At 55.0% G+C, this 12,011-nt stretch overlaps 6 protein-coding genes across 6 annotated transcripts; 3 read left to right on the top strand and 3 right to left on the bottom strand.

The window, feature by feature from the left end:
• Positions 1-36: 36 nt before the first annotated feature.
• On the top strand, positions 37-306 carry CDEST_08040 (uncharacterized protein; the record flags this gene model as incomplete). The annotated part of the gene is made up of 1 exon (XM_062924199.1): positions 37-306. The coding sequence occupies one exon, from the start codon at positions 37-39 to the stop codon at positions 304-306; it is 270 nt and encodes an 89-aa protein (XP_062780250.1).
• Positions 307-1,566: 1,260 nt separating this feature from the next.
• On the bottom strand, positions 1,567-2,113 carry CDEST_08039 (uncharacterized protein; the record flags this gene model as incomplete). The annotated part of the gene is made up of 2 exons (XM_062924198.1): positions 1,815-2,113; positions 1,567-1,752 (listed from the first exon to the last, which is right to left on the bottom strand). The coding sequence occupies exons 1-2, from the start codon at positions 2,085-2,087 to the stop codon at positions 1,567-1,569; spliced, it is 459 nt and encodes a 152-aa protein (XP_062780249.1). The 5' UTR covers positions 2,088-2,113.
• A 1-nt stretch (position 2,114) lies between these two features.
• On the bottom strand, positions 2,115-3,944 carry CDEST_08038 (uncharacterized protein). Its single transcript, XM_062924197.1, has 3 exons — positions 2,559-3,944; positions 2,436-2,495; positions 2,115-2,377 (listed from the first exon to the last, which is right to left on the bottom strand). The coding sequence occupies exons 1-3, from the start codon at positions 2,583-2,585 to the stop codon at positions 2,234-2,236; spliced, it is 231 nt and encodes a 76-aa protein (XP_062780248.1). The 5' UTR covers positions 2,586-3,944; the 3' UTR covers positions 2,115-2,233.
• Positions 3,945-4,424: 480 nt separating this feature from the next.
• On the top strand, positions 4,425-7,821 carry CDEST_08037 (Putative cytochrome c oxidase assembly protein COX16). The gene is made up of 2 exons (XM_062924196.1): positions 4,425-4,993; positions 5,089-7,821. The coding sequence occupies exons 1-2, from the start codon at positions 4,727-4,729 to the stop codon at positions 5,173-5,175; spliced, it is 354 nt and encodes a 117-aa protein (XP_062780247.1). The 5' UTR covers positions 4,425-4,726; the 3' UTR covers positions 5,176-7,821.
• A 673-nt stretch (positions 7,822-8,494) lies between these two features.
• CDEST_08036 (uncharacterized protein) lies at positions 8,495-9,095 on the top strand. The gene has a single exon (XM_062924195.1). The coding sequence runs from the start codon at positions 8,711-8,713 to the stop codon at positions 9,089-9,091; it is 381 nt and encodes a 126-aa protein (XP_062780246.1). The 5' UTR covers positions 8,495-8,710; the 3' UTR covers positions 9,092-9,095.
• Positions 9,096-11,618: 2,523 nt separating this feature from the next.
• CDEST_08035 (uncharacterized protein) lies at positions 11,619-11,984 on the bottom strand (the record flags this gene model as incomplete). The annotated part of the gene is made up of 2 exons (XM_062924194.1): positions 11,619-11,679; positions 11,842-11,984. 2 exons carry the CDS (start codon positions 11,982-11,984, stop codon positions 11,619-11,621), a joined length of 204 nt encoding a protein of 67 aa, XP_062780245.1.
• Positions 11,985-12,011: the final 27 nt, after the last annotated feature.

Raw genomic sequence — 12,011 nt, 5'->3', positions numbered from 1 at the left:
TCTGAACAGTTCTTCTGCTAACTGCGGGCCCATACCATGGTCGTGGAGAAGACGGGCCGAGAGGTCGTGGACGAGGTAGTGTCGTGGAAAGAGAGCGTTTGGGCCCTCGAAGCTCGACTCGCGCCTCTGCGGGATGAGATGGTGGCCGGCATGCTGGGCTCCAGAGCCTATCGAGAGCTCGTCCTAGTCGAAGATCTGCGGGCGCAAATAGTAACATCCGTATCTTCTATCACGACTGGGGTGAAGCGAGAGGTGGATGGTTCTGCAATCCCAGAACTTTACAGCGTCAAAAGAGCTCGACTGTGAGCGGCGGGCGATGGGGAAGAAAAGACATATCGCTTAACCTATACAGACTTGAATCAGTTGATAAAGGAGAGCGGCAACAACCGTGGGAAGAGAAGTCAAGACTAACAAGAGGTCAACGTTACTGGCACAGTTAGGCGTGAGAGCTGAGACGTTCAATGTGTAGCAAGCTGCAGATGAATGACAAATGAATAGTAGTTCCATCGCTCGAGACTGAGAGCGAAAACGTCATGCGTGTTAGGGTCCGCTGGCCCACGTGGCACTGCGGGCGTTGGACACCGCAGATGAGAAGAGAGAGAGAGAGCTGGCATTTCACATGCCTGCCATCCTTCCAGCCACGAAGGCGACTCAGAAACTGCCCGGTTTGCATGCAGCTCCTGAATCGAGGAAGGATGACGAACTCTTTTCTTATCTCTGTCATGCCCGCTGGACTCCGAGTACTCGCGTCATCCGACTGTCAAGCAGACCATCCATTGAGTAAGCCTTGCTGACGATCGATTGTTGTGAACAACCTCGAGAGTATCCCCCCCCCCTTGTGTGAACGAATGGCCACATCATGCCGGACAGCGGACCGCCAGGACCCCCAAGACCCGAGCTTTGTGGAGCTTACTTCCCTTCGTCTATTCCAATCCAATCGAACTGCCCCATCCCCGGTGAAATGTCACCAGCTCCCCAAGGGCTAGATGTTCCATCCGAAATCCAAAAGACATGGAGAGTAGTCCAACATCTGGGATGACCCGCGTTGGAGGGCTGGCAGGCAGGGAGGAAGGCCAGAGCGTGATCGTCTCAACTTCGTTCCGGCGGCAATCTCTGATCCTACCTCGGTTGGAGGGGCGAAGGCTGTTCGGGCCGTCTCGCACACATGCTTTCTGACAGATAGCTTTTCTTGGGGGGGCAAAGAGTCACGTGAATGTTAGAGAGGAGCAGTAGTGTGTTCGTGGATCTGCCGCAGGTTCTGAAACAAACCCTCTCATGGATCCATCTGTCATCGTTTGAACTCTGAATACCATGTTCAGACAACAGCCCGCCCGGCATCTCAGAGTTGCCCCTCCACTGCGTATTTTGACTCGAGCTTCCGAACTCAGCTTTGCTCCAGGGGAGGAAGAGGCATTTACTGTCCGGTGGGTCGTGTTGACTGGTAACTAGACCGGATGACTGAGGTGGCATTTCCCGGCCATGACGAGTTCTGTTGAGTTGGGTTTGCTTGATACCGTCCTGCTTCGTGACACGTTGCATACTTGCCACCGGACCGGGTCTCTGGATTTAGAAATACGACCATGCCTGGCACACCAGGTCATGAAATATACATGCAGAGAGTTGGGCATAACCTAGGTTGCCTTGCCACATTAACACCGATTCAAGTGGTGCAAATGCAGATTCGGGGGGGGGGGGGGGGCATATCCATCCGAAAGTCGCAAATGCTATCCTACCAAAACAGACTTCTGATCCCTAAGATGTATTATCATTTCGACGCCGAGTCAAGCAGACGACCGCTGCGTTCAGATACGGACAGAGCCGGGCAGAGAGAGTATGGCGTCAGACACCGGGAATGCAGCACCATTTTCTATCCAAACCCTCCCGTAAACGCATATGGGCATGGCTTGTGAAATTAGTTGATTGCTGGCTTGTCGTTCTCTAGTAGTTTGAATGATAGGCAAAAGGCGGTAGACCCGATTCCTCCAATGTGTCCTCCCGCCCCCAAACGAAAGAACAATGCTTTGTTGGACCTTCTCGCATCGTGTGGTCCGATATTGGTTTTTTGAACGCCTGTGTACTTCACACATGCACACCGGCCGATCTCCCGGGCCTCCTGGACATGCCCTCGTGACCCAGTCTGTACCGAATTGCTCGCTTGTCTCGTTCGGTCACTCTAAATGTTCTCTGTCTTGATGTTGTCTTCGTAATCTTAGGCGTCGTTTCATTCGTGTTCTCAGTTCTTCACTCTTGAATCCCGGATCGGCCGGCTGTTCCGTTCGGCCCGGCGATCGCCGAGTGTGGGCCGGGGCGTCGATGAACCCCATCGCTCGGCTTCGGAGAGGAGACCCTCCTTGATGGAGGCGCCTCTTTTTGATGCCTGCGACGGTGGAATGTCAGACGACAATGGGCACGTTGACGACTGGAGATGCACCTACTGCGCAGAGATGGCATCTGTCGCCGAAACGGGACACGGTGTTGTGGCAGTGGATAGAGCCCTGTGTGTGAAAGTCACGTGAGCCTCGGTGAACGGACAAAGATGCAGGGCGGGGAAGACATACGTAGTAGTTTGAGCAGTAGTAACCCATTGTGATGGTTGTTGGTCAAGAAATCAGACGAAGTGAGATGGTAGGAGAACGTCAAGATGGTGAACGTTGGCAAGCAGACGAGTCGGTTTTGAGGCTTGTGAGGGATGGACCAGCCGGGGGTGACGATGGGGAGTTGCAGGGCAAGAGGTGTTTTTGATGTTCGCGGGTTGTCAAAGAATGCCAAGTCGCTTTGGACGCCTGGAATGAAGGACGGCAAGAAACTTATACCACGGCTCCCCCTCCTCAACGCCACGACCGCCCAGGCGCCGGTGCTGGAGAAGGTCCCATTTATAAACACACGCTCTTGGATAGTCCGGCAAGTTTCTTTGCGGCGGGCGGCGGTAGCAGAAGCAGCAGCAGCAGCAGCAGCAGCAGCAGACCAGCAGCGGCAGAAGCAAGACCAAACTGTCACTTGGTCCGCTTTGTGTCGTCCGCCTCAACGAAACGAAACAAGCCTCGGAGGCCGTGACACCTGTCCAGGGCTCACCCCTTTCAAGAGCTCCCCCCCCCTTCAGTCGGCTTTTGATCCGACAAGCAATCAGAACCAAGCCTAAAACTCATCCGACGAAATAGCTTTCACTGTGTCTATGCAGGGGAGAAGGGAGCTGTGTGTACTAGTGCACACACTTGACCTCTCTGGACACCATATGTCGCAAAGGGCGAAAAAGAGGGGACAGGGTTACTATGTAGAGCCCGCCCGACCAAAGGGCTAACGCTGGATCTGGGCCAAAGTTTCTATGTGGTCAGTGCTTCGCCGGCACGGTGGCCAGCTTTCCGGCGAGCCCTTCCACTTTGCCCCCTCTCCCTTTTCCATGGCCTCTTTGTTGTTATCCGTTGCCGCGTTGTCCCTGGTGCTTAGCCGGCGCTTATTAGGCTCCGGCCTGAGCGAGATAGCGCTCGTTTGTGTGGTTGTGGTGGTTCTGCGAAGTCTCTTCACAGCAGCGGGCATTGCCTCGACAGTGGCATGCCGCTCGGCAGGACAAGGAACAGATAGGACGGGCGGGACCAGATACACGAGACGTGCCACTGCCGGAGGGGTTTGCGGGGAAGATCGCTGTGCTTGGCCAGCGTGAAGAATTTGGGGGCGAAGGGCGTTTGCTGAGCGTGTGCCGGGTTTCAGATGAGGGCGAAATGTAGAGCACGGCGCACAAAATACGGACGGAGTGGCTGAGATGTCTACGTGTACTGTACGTCCCCTCTCGGGGCACCGGACCCGTCCTTACCTCGCGCACACGACCATTTGTGTACGGCGCATGCTGGTACAAGCTATTTGTGGCATCTGTGATACCGATGGCGTTCCCGAAGAAAAGAACGACAGACAGGTCGAGCCCTGCTTGCAGACGATGGAGAAGGAGAGGACCCTCCCCGAGCCCGGCGACGATGAATGCTAAATGTTCGTGGTCGAGACCGTTCGGGAGGAGTTCCACGTCAGCTTCAGTCGTTGAGTAAACTGTGATTCGATGATCTCATCTGCTACTGGGCAGGGTAGAGCGCATATTGACGGAACAATAAGGATCCTCGCGGGTCGGAAGGAAATTCCGGGGTGGGGCTCTACTAAGTCCGTTGTAGGAGAATCACGAGTACCTTACCTTAGGTACCTTAGATATATCGATGAATCGAGGCGCCGCATAAGAAGGGGTGCATTAGTTTGAGGCCTTCCTACTACCGAACGTCCGCCAACATGCGTGAATAAGGAAAACCAGCGAGTAAGATAGACCGAGCGAGGACCAACTCAAATGATTATGTAAGTCAGTTGTGCGGCACTCCTCAAACTTGACACTGTGCGGCACGTGCGCGGAAGCTAGTCGAGGCGAGGTGGAGCCTGGATCCGAGCTCAGAGTTTCCTGGGACACTCCGGGAAGCTGCTAGTGCTTGATTGGAGTTCCATCTCTTGGGTTTTTTTTCCGCATCATCCTTCTTTCCCCCAAGATCAGACCACTCTGTGCTTCCACAGCTGTTACAGACAACTGAAGCCATTGACGAAGTCCACGGCAGCGACAACCAAACAACGAGAGAGAACTCGTGTGTTTGACAGCCGATCAGTCCGAGCGCCAAGTACCAGGCAACACCAATTGAATCGACTTCGCCTGGGAATTGCGTGACCTTGTCGTCATCGAATCCCGACAGACACATCGCCCTTCATGGCTGTCTTCAGTAGCAAGAAGTTCCCGTCCAAGGCGGACACCAACACCTTTGCTGCCCAGTACCGGGCCCAGATGGCCAAGCGGCCGTTTCTGCTCTTCGGCCTGCCCTTCGTCGCTGTCATGATAGCCGGCTCCTTCGTCTTGACGCCCGCAACGGCCATCCGGTACGAAAAGCATGACAGGCGCGTGCGCCAGGTGACCAGAGACGAAGAGCTGAATATGCGTCGGTCGGCGCGCAAGGTCGACATGAAGGAAGAATACTACGTAAGTGCTTCCTGGCCGTGGCTTACAGCAGACGCTGCGTAAAGGGAAAAGCAAGTTCGGAAGAAGCAGCACTAACGAAAAAAACCAAACTCCAGCGGCTTGCGGCCAAGGACATCGACAACTGGGAGCAGAAGCGTGTCAAGCGGTTCAAGGGCGAACACGACGGCATCATCGGCGAGTAGAGGCCATCATGAATCACACCGGATCTCGATCGTTTGACACGCCACGAACACGACAGTCCGATTTGGAGCTGTTTGATAATCAACTTGCGAATCGAGATGGGATGAAGCAACGCGTCTGGTGTCCATGACGAGGTTACTGTACTTCGACCGCGGTCGCGTTCGTTACGGATGCCGTTCGCCCTTTGAATCAACCTTTGCCAAGCACGAACGCGACAATGTGCTTTTTGGGGCAGGATGGTTGACGCAAGAATGTGCACATCTCAATTTCGGGAGTGACCGACTTTGCATCAATGCGCACGACAGCAAGCCACGTCGTGGGCCCGATCCCTCAAGCCACCAAGGGTTCAAAACCGCTCATTGCCTTCGACGTCACTCCCGAGCCCATTGTCAATCGTTATCCGGCAGGTCTCATGCGGCGGCTGTGGCTGCCACGGAATCGGACGGGAGGCATGCATGAGGTAGTCTTTCCTCCCCTATTCTTGCTTCGGCAGAATTGAGGTGTCTGAGGGTCGTTGATGAGGTATGCACGACACCAGGGCGCTTCGCTGGGCGGCTGTAACGTGGGATGACGCATCGGTGCGGTCGATCTGGGGTCGGGTTTGATGCAACCACTCCGAGATGTTGGAACAACGGTCATGGACGGGCCTATCACAGACATTTGTCGAGGTTCAGTCATTTATTCGAAGGAGGAACATGTTGGTTGGGAGGAAAACAACTTTTGAGAGACAGGACAGGCAGGGTCTGACGTTCCCGCGTGCCGCGCGCCCGTCGGTTCCCTTACAAAGGCCCCTTGATTGAAGGACAACCTCTCAACGCGTCTCCACGCGGGCAGAAATTCCAGACGAAGGCTGAGGGGGTCCTCGATGTCAACATCCTAAGCATAGCAACACTTGACCTTGCTGGGCCCCAACTAACGGACAGGCTCATCGGTGAAGTCATTCTTTTTTTCTTCAAACAATCTAACCAGCAGACAGTGGACAGTACATGCTGGTTGAGTCTTGTGTGAAAATAGGATGGCTTCGCCAATGAGCCGGTCCGTTAGCTGGGGCTCACAAGTGTAAAGCATTACAACAGGCAGTAGATGCTGGTCAAGTTTTGCGACAATTTAGACCCAAGAGAAGCCAACATCTGAATCACCAAACGTTCTTCGGCACACCGTCGAGTGACTGCATCCTCCATGCGCAAGACAATAGTGCCCACCCTGCCCTAATGCGGCCATCGGGAGTCCCGGCCTTGATCTGACGACGGGGACGTATGCATGACAATGCATCGCGATCGTGGTGATGTTTAGCTGAGCGAATATCCTGGTTAGCCAAGTCAACGGTCCCTAGCCGAATTCATAGATAGCACCGGCTCAACGGGCGTCTGCCAACCCATCTCGCCCAGCTATCCAAGAGCGGCGGCCGCGTTTCGTTTTCAAAGGCAGTGGTTTAGTCATCGGCCGATCAACAGACTCGCAACAGTAAATCAAGAAAAAAAAAATCGCTCTATGAGCAAACCAGCCAGTAAGCGGGTGGCGAAGTGTCACAGGAAAAGGGGGGTCCGGGACTGAGGAGGCGGCCGCACGACGTGACAAGAGCCGCGGGGTGCGGGATCAAGAAGTCGTCGATCGGGATCGACGACAATGCCGTCACCTTTGAGATCCGCAGGGGAGAGGCCCAGCAACATGGTCCTGACGGGTCCCCTACAATGAGACTAGAGGAGATGAGACGAGACGAACTTGTGGCCGGGCGGTGTGGTATGAGAAAACTACTCATCCGGCCCGACAAGGCAATGGGTGAATGGGCTTTGATACCGCCCTGAAGAAAAACTTGCTATGTGTGCTGGGCAGTCGTCAGTTAGTGAGGGGTGGTCAGTCGTGGATCGAAGCCGTCGCAGGACCGCCGAGCTGGACGAGACTGCCCCGTCATCGACCGGCAAAACCGGCTGCGTGTGGTTTTGCCGTAGGGCTCTGCGTTTCGGTGTAGATGTAACTGGCCTGCGCCGCGCAGCCTCAAGAGAGAATGTGTGTTGACCGAGTTTCTATTGTTGGAAGTGCGAAGGCCAAAGATGCTAGGTCGATTAGAGAGATGTTGACTTGAAAATCGCTTGACCGAGTGCGGGAATCGTGCATTCCTGCAGCACCCCCTTCTCCCTTCCAACGTCTTCGATTCATCGGTACTGATTTGGGTCTAAGAATCGTCGAGTGGGACCTGTTCTTCGCGGGCCCATCGAGCAAGCTACCCCAAGGATCCGCGCCCGATGTTGGAGAGAAACGCTCGGAATATGCTCAAGGGAGGGAGAGATAGAGAGGATAGAACAATCGGTGAAAGGGGGCCGAGTGGGAATGCAGAAGCCAAAGAAGAGGGTGTGGGCGATGAGACGGACGGCCTGGCGGGACTTGGCCGGCGTGTTGGCAGCTCCAATAGTTTGATCGTGAACGGACATTGCAGAAGTTTCTGGAGGGGGAGAGGAGACCATGACTACGATGTACACGATCGCGAATTGAAAGATCATGTGTTCAAGAAGCCCCTGGATTCTTCAGGAGGTTCACTCCCGGAGCAAGGACACGACTGGGATCGAGATGCGAGCCTCTGCTGCCATGGCTGCTGCTACGCGGATACGGGGTCCCGGGCCTAGGTAGTAGTAGAGCCTATTGAACTCTCTGGGGCCATCACGAGGCGTGAAGAAAGGAGGGGGGAAGACATCGGCTGGCCGAGTTGCGAAGTCGCCGAGTTGGTTGTGTGCCTCGCAGCTGCGTGGTCCAATCGGAGCGCTTGACCTGCCTGCCCAGCCCAGACATGACCGTCAGGGATGGGTTTGGAGCTGAGGAGGAGGTGTGCTGCGAAAAAAGAAGACACCAGACGGGTGGCGTTGGATGCCGAAAGGATGATCGGAATCGCGCAGAACATCAAGTCCAATGGGAATGGGACCTTTGTGATGGAAGGAGAGTGGACAAGGGGGGCTCCCCCAACAATAGTATGTAATGGACAGAAGGGGGACGAAACTTGGATTGGAAGAAAGAGAGAGAGAGAAGAGAGGACATTTTGGTGCGGACGCGGGAGAGTCGTCCCGCGGAGCAACTTCATGCACGAGGCCGTTTGGAAACGGAACGAAACAGCGTTGTTGTCCGCGGGTGACGTGCATGCAGAATCAAAGATGCGATGGCACACGGAAGCACGGGTGTGTCAGCCTCCCGATGGTTTATGTGACATGGCACCTACCGTCTGTCTCCTCGTCCTTTGCGTTCATACAAACTCACAGCCCATCTCCTCGGTATCACTGACCCCAATTGTCTTTGGGGGAGGGGGAATCGCCAGCTCTGATTCCAAGATCCGATTATCCTTTCTCGCAAGAGGAAGATAAGCCACCTCATTCGTGCATGTCTACACTGACTGAACTTACAAATGACGAAGTGACCCCGTTTGCTCGCATTCCACCCCCTCTGGACGACGCAACCCACGAGCGAGCCGAGTAGTACCCCCTCAGGAACCTACCTACCCTTACAAGCCTAGCTCCTTTATCAAAGAACCCGAGGACCTCTGTCGTGGCGTTCATGTCCTCCTGCTATTATCTTGTTATTTTTTATTTATATTTAAATCGTTTTGCCATCCGCAGCACGCCAACCCTAAAGAGGCCTAGAGGAGTGCACATCCTCGAAGGGGGGGCATCTCGTGAGAATTCCTCGCCAGCCAGTCAGCAGCTGCGGCAGTGGCTTTTCCCTCTTTTCCCCTCCTCTCAACACCACCTTCTCATGATCCCACTCGGCCACTCCTGGAGGTACGCCCGACGACGGCGGTTTTCGCGCCCTTCCAGGTCAGGCCGGTTCAGGTCATGTCAGGTCATCGACTTTTGGATTAAGTCCCGGACAGGTCGCGCGTGGTCCACTCGCGAGTTGCTTGTCAGACTCCGAAGCAAGGGAGGATGGGATTGCTGAAGGGCCGTTTTCTCGGTCAAGGTACACACCCACCCACCCATACACACACACACACACACACACACACACACACACACACATTTACACCCTGTGTCTCGTCTGAGATTCAGATACCCCTTCTTTTTTGTCTTCATCTTTGACTTCTCACAGGGAAACACACGGCCGGCGACGATCATCGCTGGGAAGTTGCATCTGCGGGAGTGCAAGCGAGGCCATCGGGAAGAGAGGAAGACAAAAAAAAAAAAGAATGATATAAGCAGATCATGCTAGGATAAGCAACTCAAGGACCGGTCGGGGGTGATCAGTTGCCATCGAAGGATCGCCACGCTGCCGCTGATCAGCCTCGTCAAGGTCAGCTAAAGCCATGACCAGGACAGCGGGAGCCACTGATGAGAGACGATCATCAGCCGGTTGACCGTCAACGGCTTTTTTCCAAGTTTCAAAAGTCTGCAGTGTCTGCTGGTCGTTTCCCTTCATTGTGCAAGTGTGTGCAAGTGCAAGTAAGTGAGCGTGAGTGTGTTACGCCACCCCCCCCCCCCCCCCCTCCTTCCCATCCATCATGCGGGGTCGAGATATCGACATCTTGCGGCTGGTTCCCATCATTGGCCAGTTGCTTGGCTCGTAAGGGTGGGGAAGAGACGAGATAGATGCCCGCGCTGCTGTGCATCCAAGCTGTACGACACGGGAGAGGGTCCCGGCAACACTCCACGTACATATTACGGAGAATTCGATGCCCAACAAGAGCGGCAGATGCGAGGCCAAAGTGAGACTTGATTGTGTGTCTCGTTTTCCCTTGTGCTGCGGCCACCCGCGACTGAGGCTGACGAGGAAGCAGAAAGGAAAAAGAAGAAAGAAAAAAAAGTTCGAGACATCGAGATTGCCTGTCGCGATCAGCGTCAGGATTATCTCGTTGAGGCAAGAAAACATGAAACAAGCGGCTTCGCGCCTGTGGAATGTGTATGAGGGCCTGTAGCGCACCGCGTCTGGACGGCCGGGGATCACCTCGCCATCATCATCATCATTGGCGGCGGCAGTTCCATCATAATGGTAAGCTGCCCATGCGTGTATAGTATAGGTGGTTTATGGCAGACCAAGATTACCTAAGGTGGCACACCTACCCCTGTACCTACCAAAGGTCAGGTAGGTAGGTATGTATTGGTCAAATAGTTCTGGGTGCAAAGTTCAGACGACGAGACGACCGGATGACGTATGCGCTCAGCACTCGTTGGGGAACGTGCCTACCCCAAATCCCCGAGAGCGAGCGCCAGAGGTTCACGGCCAGAAGGTGCCCTTGGCCCTATCCTCAAGGACCTATCCCCGGATGCTTCGGTACGATTTCTTCGCTATCCTTGACTTCCCGTCGCATCTTGGACTCTTGGGAAACCTACTCGTACCTAAGCCTTGGGACTTGGGACCTTTGAGGCCCGACCTGTTCACGCTGCCGAACGACGACCAGGGCCCAGCAGGTGGGCCAAGGTTCCTAACCAAGGGTTTTCCCAGGCTTGGGCAAGCTTGGCCAACACCGCCATGCTTGTACCCCCCGGTCCTTGCATGGAGATAGGCTCATCAGCCCGGTCATGCCTCCTCGTTAGTTTTTTTTCCCCTTCTTCCCTCTCTTTCCCTTTCTCTCCCTTCTACTCCACCCCACAGTACCGGTATCTATTTTCTTCTCCAGGGGCTCCATCGCACGCTTTGTTTTTCTGCATTCGCAAGGCTTCAATTATTTACTATTACGAGCCCATCACGGAGAGACGCACATCCGGGTCTGTACGAGATTGGACACCCCATCCCATCCCTTTGGGAGCACTAGTCTCGTCTCGCCTCGCCCGTCATACATGCGCAGTTTTGACATTCTTCTTTTTCGCGTCGTCTGCCGTCCGGGCGTCATCTGCGAGGACCTGCAGCACACATCGGACGGCTTATCCGGGCTGTCGACTGAGAGACAGGCACAGGCACAGGCACACTCACACACACACACAGTCGGCGCTGGAATGAACGTCTCTGTTGGGGGTCCTTTTTTTGCAATGTTACCTATCTTAGCTAGGGAGGTTCGGTATCACTTAGTGCAAGGCACCAAAGGCAGGTGGCGCAGCCTTGCCGTTGTGATCCGACTAGTGCGTCGCGGCGGTGAGCAATAGTCTGGAAGACATGTTGACGCCAGCGGGATGTCGTGTCTATTCTCGCTCTCGAGGCATCATTGTCTCTCTCCAGAGTACAGACTACGTCTCTCTACGTTTCCCAGTCTGGTGGCCTCATCACACATGCACATCGACGGCATCTGCATTCTGCACGCGGGCCTCGGATACGTATACCACCCTCCATCTCTTACTTGCATCACCCATCTTCCGTCTTGCTCGCCCCCTGCTCACGCTTCTCTGACTCTCACTCCGTGATCCTTCTAATCTCATCTCATCTCATCTCATCTCATCCCTCTCTCTCTCTCCTTGCCTCTAAGATTCCTCATGAGCCTTGCAGCAAACTGCAAGGCACCAGGCCTCATTCCTCAAGGCCCCCACCCCCAGCAAAGCTAGTGGCTCAACTCGACGCTAGTGTCGTCGTCGTCGTCGTCGTCGTTGTCGTCTTCCCTGCTATACTCACGCCTGTCAGACTATCCTCTTTTCAGCCTCGATCGTCAGGGACCTTGGCCCGCGTGCTGTGCCAGGCCGCACCCACTCGCTCGTTGCGGTGTGCGCTGCCGTGCGCGGTGTCTGTCTGTACCTGTCTTGTCTCTCTCTGCAGCGGTAGCGTACCTGGCCGGTGCATGCATGTTCCGGTTCGCCCGCTCGCTGCCGGAGTCCTGTTGCGCTGCTTGTCTGCCTGCTGCCGATTGCTCATCCCCACGCTTGGCAAGCCAGATGCGGTTCCCCATGAAAATCCTGGTTTCGGCCGTCATGGATGCTGGAGGTTTTATAATAAGACC

This window comes from Colletotrichum destructivum, chromosome 5 (genome assembly GCF_034447905.1).
Source record: "Colletotrichum destructivum chromosome 5, complete sequence".
Classification (NCBI taxonomy): domain Eukaryota; kingdom Fungi; phylum Ascomycota; class Sordariomycetes; order Glomerellales; family Glomerellaceae; genus Colletotrichum; species Colletotrichum destructivum.
The sequence above is the reverse complement of the archived record's forward strand: the minus strand, read 5'-3'. Positions and strand labels throughout refer to the sequence as shown.

Bases quoted from the DNA above. Each gene is read 5' to 3' on its own strand.
- CDEST_08036 (XM_062924195.1), top strand. From the start codon at position 8,711: ATGTCCTCCTGCTATTATCTTGTTATTTTTTATTTATATTTAAATCGT.
- CDEST_08038 (XM_062924197.1), bottom strand. From the start codon at position 2,585: ATGGGTTACTACTGCTCAAACTACTAC. The intron at 2,496-2,558 runs GTATGTCTTCCC...TTTCACACACAG, and splicing joins ACTACTGCTCAAACTACTAC to GGCTCTATCCACTGCCACAA. The intron at 2,378-2,435 runs GTAGGTGCATCT...CCACCGTCGCAG, and splicing joins ACAGATGCCATCTCTGCGCA to GCATCAAAAAGAGGCGCCTC.
- CDEST_08037 (XM_062924196.1), top strand. From the start codon at position 4,727: ATGGCTGTCTTCAGTAGCAAGAAGTTCCCGTCCAAGGCGGACACCAAC. The intron at 4,994-5,088 runs GTAAGTGCTTCC...ACCAAACTCCAG, and splicing joins ACATGAAGGAAGAATACTAC to CGGCTTGCGGCCAAGGACAT.